The sequence below is a fragment of the Lepisosteus oculatus genome, chromosome 8 (assembly GCF_040954835.1).
Source record: "Lepisosteus oculatus isolate fLepOcu1 chromosome 8, fLepOcu1.hap2, whole genome shotgun sequence".
NCBI classification, from domain to species: Eukaryota; Metazoa; Chordata; class Actinopteri; order Semionotiformes; family Lepisosteidae; genus Lepisosteus; species Lepisosteus oculatus.
The window spans coordinates 23,112,681-23,123,614 of record NC_090703.1 but is presented as its reverse complement, the minus strand read 5'-3'; the positions used below and the strand labels follow the sequence as shown (position 1 = coordinate 23,123,614).

The window sequence follows — 10,934 nt, the reverse complement described above, 5'->3', positions numbered from 1 at the left end:
CTAATAAAATGGCCACTGAGTGCACAGCATATATTACATAGTATCAGCAATAATAAGCATTTTGTGGGCAGGGCATTGGTGACAATCACCAATTTTCAAAATGTTACAAGTGTAGTTGATTGAGTTTTATCCTTAAGCTGAAGGTAACAACCCATGGACATATCACATTGAAAAGTGTTCACAAAAAATAAAACCAATTAACATATATTGATCATCAGTTTTTTTATTAAAGCAATAAATCCATTTCACAGTTTAAATACTCAACATTGGACAAATCTTGACATTAACCTGCCATCACCAGCAGGTTTTCAGCAACTCTTGTGTTACACAAAGTGGACAAAGACTAGGGAGTGGAAGAACTGAATCTACAAAGTTGTGTATTAAAAAAGCTCCCCCACGAAGAAATTAGTTTCATAGCAAAAGAATTTAGATCTAAAGTCAACAGTAACTTCCAAGTCCATTCTCAAAATTTATACCCCAGAAAAAACTGTACAACAGGACTGCATCCCACAGCATATACATCTTGAGGGTGCTAAATGTTTATGAAGCTTTACGGTTCAATAAGCATCTCTACAATCAATTGCAAATTTAATATCTTCGAAACTGAAGAAAGCAAGATATATTACAGACCAAACTACCACCACGTTTCACCTGACAATGCAGCAAAGCAACTCCAGTTGTGGAGGGCTACAGTGTTAACTTGGTTTAATTTCATACCTGCATTGAGAACTGAGCTAATTACGAGCTTACCTTGACCAATTTAGTCCAACTCCAAGTAGGTCCATAGTTTTACATGAGAATGACCCTGATCTTCCTGTAAAAACCATCTAATTTTGCCTCAGAGAACCCTTGTTATTGAAGAATCAAAAGTACCATTTAAAATACACAGGGCCTATGCTTTTAACTACTTTTGTGTTGTCAGAAACTTTGAAAATGCATTCTCCAGTACATATATACAAGACCAAATTTATAACTTTAGACTACAGGTATTCTGGAAACACAGAATTGCATTTTTAGTCACTCACTGGGTAAAAGATCTTGTAACCCGGCAATACTTATACACTACCTCCTTTATTTCATTAATATTCATGGTGTGATCAGGAGCACACTGAATTGTGACCAAATACTTTTTTGCAATATTTTGCACAATTAGGGTTGGTTTACAAAACTCCAGACAGCTCTAGTTCTAGACAAACTTGCCTAACACAGGGCTAATTTAGACCTGTGTGAAAACAGCTCCCAGTGTTTTTAAAATCCATGGTGCATCTACAACTGTTTTAATCTAGACAAGTCTTTACACCAGATCTACAGAGTTGAGTGCAGTCAATATGTGGGATGATCTGCATTTCAAACTGTATAGAGAAAGTGTGAAGTCAATGTAAACCAAAAAACTCCAGTTTGCAGTGTTTATTGGGAAAACTAATTTAATCTCCCTACACCACAAGTGTTTTAATGGTCTTTATTGAACATAAAAAAAATCAGAAGCCCTAGCTACAATGGCAGTATAAAGACCAATAAGGATAATTACAAAACAATGGTTTTGCACAATTCTGACATTTACTGCAAGTATACATAATATCAGAAGAAAAACTACTTTACATTAAGTCAAAAACACAAAAGGGTTGAGGCTTCTTTGACAGGAAAATTATAGTATGCACCAGGAGGAAAATAGCAGGGCAAATACAAATACCATCCAGTAGAATTCTAGATAGCTGGAAATGCAAAAATAAAAAGTTGGTCAACTGCAGTCTGAAAATACCAAATGAAGTAGTTTGGGACTGCAAAGAAATTTTTGTGATCACTGCAGTCACAGGATCTACCAAGACTCACCTTGAAAACAAAGTTAAAAACTTCAGAGCACCTGCCTCCAGTATTGTTTTAAACATCACTGACTGTAGCCACACTGCAAATGCGTAATCTAGACTTGCCGAGTGCAGCTGACCTCATTGCTGAGTCTCGGCAGACTGTGAGCGAGAGCGGGAGCGGGACCGGGACCGAGAACGAGAGTGGGAGCGAGAGCGGGAGCGGGACTGTCTCTTCGGGGGCGGGGGAGAGTGGGATGCAGATCTGGATCTGGACCGGGACCTGGACCGGGAAGGAGAGCGGGGGCCACTGCGGCCCGTGGTCTTCTTCTCCGGGGTGCGGCTCAGAGAGCGCGAGCGAGTACGAGTGCGGCTGCGATTGCGGCTCCTGCTGCGGCTCCGGGACCTGGAGCGACTCCTGGAGTGAGACCGGCTGCGGGACCGGGTGTAGCTACGGGATCGGGAGCGACTTCTGCTCCGGCTGGAAGAAGCAGAGAAAAAACGAGTTACCAGCAAGGAACACAGATCACATTCAAAAACCGGTTCATTTCCTGCAGAGTGCAAGTCCACAGCTCAAGCCACACAGCCAGGGGCACCCAGATATTTCAGTGAAGCCGTGAATAACTTGATTGGATCCATCGGGTAATTGGGAGTAGTCAACTCTCCTTCCAGACTTCAGCTCAACAATCTTTTAAGGTTGTCCATAAAACCATCGGGACTATGGCTCTTCAGAACAGGACTGCTGAGCTCTTCTGTTGGGTTCCCACTGTAGAGACCCTACTGCAGAGATGCCCAAGTCCAGCCTTGGAGGTCCACTGTCCCCAGATTTTCATTCTAGCTCAGCTCTTAACGCCTAATTTGAAATTAACTAACCAATTTGTCTTACCATGACAAAACAGACAGGTATCTTCGAATACCTATATTAACAGGTAAAAGTATGTGCCTCATCACATTCTGCATTTACAATGATTCATACCAATGTAAATGCCATTTGTAGTCACTGGCACTATATGCCCCTTTAGCAAACACTGTTCACTGCCCTTTAGGTGTTTTATCTTTAACCACAATATAGTTGACTACCACACACTCTTCCACTGAGAAGAATGTCAGGACATTCACCTGGCAAAATACACAACCATATGCAAATTGGTCAAGTACAAGGATTAATGAGTGGTTCTGGAAGCTGCATTAGTAAACTTTTACCAATCAACTCCTAGAAACTAACAAAGCTTCAGTAGTAGATATGTGAAATGAAGCTAGAATTTGAAGTCACATAAAAAAACATTCAAAATGCCAACACAAGGTGTGGTTAAAGTAGTTTTGGCTGTACGTACTTCCTCTTGCGATCCTCAGTGAGTCTGAGCTTGCGTCCATTCAGCTCTGTCCCATCTAGTTTATCAATAGCATTCTTCATATCACTGCGAGAGGCAAACTCAACCACACTGAAAAGAATGAAATTTGCATTTTAAACATTAATAGTTACAGTAATTTACAGAAGTGTTATGCCTTCTCAAATGGGACCTTCACTTTAGCCTCTTCTTTAATAAGGTTTAAGAATTTCATAAGACTACGTTGAGAAAACTTGCTTCCACAATAAAGCTACTGGAACTGATACTTAATGACGTGTACTCAGCTTAACTATCAATGCTGTGCTACAGCCCTATTCCTAAATGATGCGGTTCTTTCACAAAGTACTTACCCTTCATTCCTGTTGGTTCTGTGAGCATCCACAAAAGTCACCTCACCAACTTTTCTCATCAGATCTTTCAAATCCTGTGTTACAAATAAAATGAAGTTAAGGCATGGCCCTACAAAACGAATTTTATGCAGCTCAAAATATTTCTCTGTCCAACATTGCGTGGACAGAATGACATGCCTTCTAAGAGGCATTTATGCATTTATACAGCCAGTCTGCAGTTCTGTGATCAAACATTAAATACTCAGAAGACTAACAGATAACTTAAGAGGGGGGGGGGGGGTTAAGGTTGTTCCAGAACACCTGTACTTATCCAGACAAGCTGCCACCTCATCTACAGCTGAAGACAGAAGAATGTTCTATATTAAAATCTGAATATACATGTTCCATGTAAAACCTAACACCTGTGCAGTGTCTGACCACTACATCTCAGAACTGGCTTTTGACAAAATATTAGAATGCAAAGATCACATTCCAAAACAGACTGGATTCTCTAAAAACTAAATAAAATATAGCACACCCCTGTAAAAAAAACTCCAATTTAAACTGTTCTAAGAAAATACCATGTATTAGTAAGCAAATAGCTCCTGCCTTCACAAAACCTACATTAAAATGTATAAAATCAGATATCTGTGAAGAAAATAGTATCTGTCCCCCCACCCCCACCTACTTGGGGATTTAAAATTTCTAATAGCCTAATGAGCACTATATTTACTATGAAGGTCAAACAAGTCTGCGTGTGTGAGGGGGGGCAACTCCAATTCTAGAGTGGTGAATGCAAAATATTCATTTCTGCACCACCCCACATAATTATGCTTGAGAAAAAAATTCTGTTTTCTGTTTACCCAAATCAGCATCACCTAGTACGTCTCATTGTAATTTAAATATACTTTATGTATTGGGTCTAATGAGAAATGAACATCTGGATCTTTGGAATGCTGTGGAAATTTTCTGAATCTCTGTAAACTGTCTAAACCTTTCCACCCACCACCCTGGTCACTATCCTCCCAACCCTTACATAATCCCCATCACATTAGCTTTGTGCTACTTACCGTTCAGAACCCAGGCAGACCTTAAGCAAAGAGCCACTTGTCCAAATAGCAAACCAGGACCAATGCAGTGCATAGCCTTTCAGAAAGGACCTTGGCCTTGGGGGTCTCGGAATCCAACTTCCACAAGTAAGGAACCACCACAGCAAAGAGGCGCCAACTGTTAACGCCACCCTTTCCGTCAGCCAACCGATTAACCAAACAGGGAAGGGGAAAAGGCAGGGAAGCCAGACCACGGACCCTCCAGACTGCAGCTATGGACCTCCTAAAGTTGACCTGCGCTAGACCACTTTCACCCGCTATGGGGCCCAGCCAAGATATAGACCACCGGCAACTGTGTGTAGGGAGAGGCACCAAATGGACACTATTCAGAACACACACCAGCAGATGGCGCTATTCACATTAGACTCCCCCCCAGGTACATTCCTGTAAGGGAGAGATGGGTACATGCAACTGCGCACAACATAACAAAAGCAGCTGTTAAAAAAGGGTTATATGCTCGTTAGAAACTTTGTTTCACTAGAAGATTTAAATCTATAAATAAAGAGTAAGAATCTTCAATGTGTATTGATCAACCTAACTATAAAACAGCAAAAGCAAAAAGCTTCTGAAGTTCCAGCATAGTGGAACTGAAAGGCCAAATAAGTACTAAGGATGAGAGAAAGATACACCTGCAAGGTTAGGGGTGGGGTTGTGAACTTGCTGCCAGACAAAGGTAAGCAGCTTCTCGAACTTCAGCTCTCAATTTGAGATTCCAGAGTGGAAGTCATAAATCTGCATTTAAAATCACCTTTAAAATAGAGGGGAAAAAAGTGTGATGTTTTTAAAACAAATAGCAAAGGATTTTAATTTAAAACACCACTTTATAAAATAATAAAGCTGCTTCATATAACAGAACAAACACTGAAGTAATATGCAATTTCCACAAATTTAAAGTGAATCCTGTTGAGCCTCCTCACCTGCCAACTTATCCGAGAAGAGAGGTTTTCAACAATGATTCTGTGTTCTGTGCGCACTGGGGGGCCATACCTGAAAAAGCAATCAAGACGGCTTTAAAACTGCCTTTTGAAAACAAAGCAATCCATTCCTACAGCTGATGCAGAAAACAAAAGGACTTAATGGTCCCTATACCAACACTGCTACAGAGAAGGGGTGTTAGCCCAGTGTCCTGGCCAAATTTCCTCCTGGCCTTCTAACAACCCCCATCTATGAATTGGCTTTATTACTGCTTTCCTCCCACTGATAACTGATGTGTGGTGACCCTACTGGCACACTTTGCCATTGCATCATCTAGGTGGGGCTACACATTGGTGGTGGAGGGGAATCCCCATTACCTTTGAGTGGAGTGTCTAAAAAGGCACTACATGTGCATTACAGATCCCCAGTCTCACACTTCTGAGGTCCCCTTTTCATATTACATGCTAGTGTACCTAAAGATCATTCTAAAAACTGAAAGTCATTTTAAAATCCAACCAAATCTGATTTTCTTTTACAATATTACTTGCAACTTCTAAACCTCTACATACCCAAAACATTTCAGAACATATAAATCACAATCTATTCTCATTTTATGACTGGGGGGGGGGCTCTTTGCAAAACATTTTAGGATCCCCAAATCACAACATATTTTGGGGTTCGAGGTGAGGTTCCAACAGAACGTGCTGTCTGGCTCTGAACAAGTCTAGAAACGGCGAGCTGTTGGCAGAAGACGGCTGCTTACCGTGAGCCACTGCTGCGAGACTGGCGATAGCTGCCAAAGCGGGGAGAGAACCTGCCACCTCCTCCAGCGCCTCCACCCCCCCGCCCTCTGCGAGAGCGCGCATGCTCGATGGTGACCCTAAACACATCGTAAGGCACATAAGGCTTGGGTCAACGAGAATTTCAACCCAACTTAAATACAGTACCATAGGAACAGATTTCATGCCAATCGAGGTTTTATTTTGCCAGACACCTAACCAAGTTGTACAGTCTTCGCATTCTTGGGACAGTGATCATGCCTTAAAGCAATATGTTAAAAATCACTTTTACATTAAGGTGATCAAAAGTATACATTGGTAGTGAAATCAAAGTGTAAAATCAATTCAAGCTGATCAATCCCAACATTCAACTTTCAACAAAAAAATTCCAGTTCAGCAACTGTAAACAGCTGTAACTTCTAAGGCATACAGATTTAAAAATATACCTTTCACTGCAGAGTTCCTTGCCATTTAATTCATAGACTGCATCATCACCATCTCTGTGATCTTCAAACTCCTGCAGAATTAGGAAACAGACAAAAATTGATGCTCTAAACGTTCTTATAAGACACAAGCAATGTGAGCACCCGATTCGATAAAATATGATACAAACACACTAATAAACTTACCACAAACCCAAAGCCATTCTTCAGGCTGATTTCCCGAATCCTCCCGTAGCCTTTGAAAAACTTCTCCACATCCCTCTCCCTGGCGTGGGGACTCAAGCGCCCGATGAAGACACGACAACCGCTCATGTTTACAGCTGCACAAAGAAACGAAGTCTTAGCCTCCCACAATATAAATATCAACTTTCCAATCATAACCTCCATTTCCACAAAAATGTAAACCGGAAAACTAGCTATTTTAAACGTTCTCTCGATTACATTAAGAGAATAAACTAATTAGACACTTCAGCAGTCTAGAAACACGTTTAACCAACGCTTTAAAAAAAATAAAAATAAATTAAAACACGTAAAAAGTCTATTTGTAGCAGACTATGTATGTGTAGTTATACCTACGGGGGATTAAGCAAGGTTCCAGATGAGTTGAATTTTTAAGAGTTAAAAATTGTTGAGGCTACAATACAATCATGAAATGCAAAGCTTCCAAAACGCCACATTAAAATCTAAAACGGAAATAAGATGGAGCAGCGGAAGCAATCCTTCAACATGGATACGTAAACCCGCGAACGCCACGGGCCAGGCAGCACGTCCACGCCGTTTTTAGACCAAGCCTCGACGCGCTAGTCAGCTGACAGGAGCTGCAGCTCACACTAGGCCTTCTTTGGATCCCCAGGGGTGGCTGACGTAGCACAGGCCTACGCAAATCGACCAGCCCCTCCAAAGAAAACGCGAGGCCTGCAAAGCGACGTCGCCCATCACGACCACTGCAGGGCCTACGACACGCCATCTTCGCATCCAAACGTATATATGCTCAAAGGCAGCCATTACGGAACTTAACATAACGTAAATTCAACCAAACAATAAGAAAAAGAAAAATGTACAGTTTTTATTTTTTCCCCATCCCTGAGCCACTTTACCTAGCCTTTAACATGTAAATAACAATAAAAAACTACGTTTCGGATTTTAACTAATCGCTCAGTTACCAGGGTTAAAGTTAAATATTCCCAAAGCTTAGAGATCTTTGTTCATGAAAATGTGGTTCTTCTATTACAGGAACAGAAAGCAAGGTAAAAATATCGAGATCACCGATCGACAAATGCGGCGCTGCAAACAGCGCCCCTCATGTTGTGTAAGCAAGAGAAAATTGGCGAAAATGCCGATTAAACACGTATTTTTTACACATACACTGAATACTACTGGCGAGCAATCAATTTCTGTATTATTGCACAATATAAAAAGAAGCTACGTATACTACATTTTAAACAACATTTAAACAATGACCTTCGCCGACTACCCACACACCTACCTACTGCTCCTTCAGATTCTCCGCTGGAAAATGGCGACTGCGAGTCCGCGAGCAGTACAGCGGAAATGGGCGTCAACGGACGAGGCGTATCCAAATTAGCTAGTGGGTGGAGTATGGAATACAAACATCCAATCAACAGTTTTTAAGATGGTTGCGTCAGTGATCATATAAACACGTCACGAGCTAAGAGTTCTGAGACACCACCCTTTTTTCCTCTCTCGCGAAGTAAACACGAGAATGGGTGTAGTTGCTATAGCGAAAACCAAAACCGAATTCACTGTAATAGTGCGGACTGTCTATACTATGTTTTTATGTATGCGAAACTGTATTAATGTTTATCATACATAGTTGCAAGGAAGTGTTTGGGGAAAAAAGACTTGTATTTGTTGTCTAGAATAAATATCATGGGAGTCATTTTAGAGTACAACAGCGTACTAGAAAAAACTGCTCGGTTGTTTCAATGTAAAGGTGGTGATGCTCACAACGGGCCTACCACTCCTACCGTTACAGCCTTATGGTATTGTCGCTATTATGGGATTATGGTAATCATTTTAATAATTACCAATAACGAGTCATGATGTGAAAAAAAATGTAGTTAATTCAGTTATATTAAAACAAATGTATATGTACATCTATCCATTTTCTAACCTCTTTATCCAATGCCTGGTTGTGGGGGAGGCAGTGCCTAACCTGGTAAGCAATGGGCACAGAGCAAGATAAACCAGTTCATTGCAGAGTGCACTCGGACACAAACACATCAGGGGCAGTTGTCCCAGTAGCCAATTGACCTACATGTAGGTCTTTGGTCAATGGGAGGAAACCCACCCAAACACAGGATAGCATACAAACTACAGAGTTAGCACCCCAGGTCTGGGACTGAAACCAGGACTTTAACACTGAGAAGCAGCAATACTAGCCACTGTGTCACCGTGCTGCCTGAAATAGGTACAGTTAAATACATTTTTAATGACCTCCTTGCGCATTGTCATTATTGTAAGAAGGGAAACAGAAAACTAGAGGGAGATGTAATTGGGTGTCATTATATGGAATTTGTCTCCGAATGCTGAATGTTCTCAAGATTTGTACACTGAAGGACATTGTGGGACCTGCAGTGATACAGATGTATTCTGCCTTTTGCCATCAGAGCAGCTATTTGCTGCAAGCCCACTTCAGTTAACGTTCTCTGTGGTTATTGCTGACACAGGACAAGAGAGAGGGATAACATATAAGGCTAATACTGTAGGGCACAACCACTGTGCCCCAGACACAACCTTAGCACATGAAATATATACAGTATATATGAAATTCACTGGCCTGTAAGAAGAGCCTTAATTCATTCATTGCTCTAGTGACCATTCTTTATGACATTCAACATTTCAAGGGACAGTCAAGGCACATTGCCATCAGTCACACATGAATATGATTTGTAATTAATTTAGGTATTGGCCAACATTAGCTTATGTTTGTAGACACACATTCTTTTGCTGAAATCACTACTGTATGTGGGACAATTATATTTTAAAGCATCACTGGCATATCTTGTTACAATCCTCCTGAAAAAGGAAAAGGATTCTGCAATTGTGACAAGGCACAGTGACTAGTAACCACTTAAGAGTTATTTCATGCCTTCTTATTTGTTTCACTAATACGTGATGAATTGTAAGATGTGTATGCTGTGTAATTGAATCTGGGTACTTTATCTCATCAAAGAGAAATATGTTTAGTTAGGATTTAGAAAGTTGCAAAATAAGTGTGAAGGAATCCAGTGAAACTGAAATGATTATCTAGCATCTATGTTTTTGTTTTGCAGAAGTTTGTTGGAATTGTATCTTACAACACATCAGGATTACTATTGGAAATCAATTCCTTCTGTGGAAACTAAAGATTATTTCTATAAGGGCCTGGCCTTAATGGCATAGTGTTCCTCAAGGACAAGCTTATTTCATTTTTCACTTCAAGGTTCAGGCAGCTCAGTTGAGTGGACTATACCAATCCTACAAAGTGGAAGGGAGTTCAACTACACGGCCCAAGGTCAGAGGCAAGTCCTGTAACTACAAGATAGCAACATCCCCCCCAGAGTCAGTGGGACAATCCATTTTACAATCCAGAAAAAGCTGAAAGGAACACAAGAATTGAGGCATTATTCAGAGAATCAAAGTTTCAGTGGAATCGACAGTGCTTTCTATACTGTAGTTTAGCTGTTAACACACTTTTTATTATATTCTCCTGGCTCATTGATGATTCCAAACAATATACTAGCTGATGAGAAAACATAACAACAATGAGAAATTTTGCAATCAATTCCTATGTGACAAATTGAGTGTAGACCAAAGCAGAAGTCTACGATGTTACCAAAGCTGTTTTCTAAATCCTATTTTAATAAATTAACAAGAAAAGACTTACATAACCTATTTGTCTCAAACATACTTTCAAATTGAAATTCATTCAGGGTTAATTTGAAGTGAAGCAAATAAATAAATAGCAGGACAGTTTCATCAAAGACTTAAAAAACATGGAATTGAAAACATTTAATGCAATTTCCTTCTTTGACTCTGTTTTAATCATTTCAGATTGGCAAAACCTACCTGGCCAATGTACTATACAATTAAAACAAGCACAGTGGTCTTACAGATATTCTTGTTTGCACAAGATATGAAAGAGGAGATTGGAATACAACTGAAATAAGAAATACACAAGATAAAACTAACAAGGTCACATTAGA

The 10,934-nt window shown here is 40.4% G+C and overlaps 1 protein-coding gene across 1 annotated transcript; it reads right to left on the bottom strand.

The window, feature by feature from the left end:
* Nucleotides 1–207: 207 nt before the first annotated feature.
* Nucleotides 208–8,318, bottom strand: srsf5a (serine and arginine rich splicing factor 5a). Its single transcript, XM_006632713.3, has 8 exons — nt 8,213–8,318; nt 6,913–7,046; nt 6,730–6,800; nt 6,268–6,384; nt 5,507–5,576; nt 3,502–3,575; nt 3,137–3,244; nt 208–2,283 (listed from the first exon to the last, which is right to left on the bottom strand). Exons 2-8 carry the CDS (start codon nt 7,036–7,038, stop codon nt 1,944–1,946), a joined length of 906 nt encoding a protein of 301 aa, XP_006632776.1. The 5' UTR covers nt 7,039–7,046; nt 8,213–8,318; the 3' UTR covers nt 208–1,943.
* Between the last annotated feature and the right edge of the window lie 2,616 nt (nt 8,319–10,934).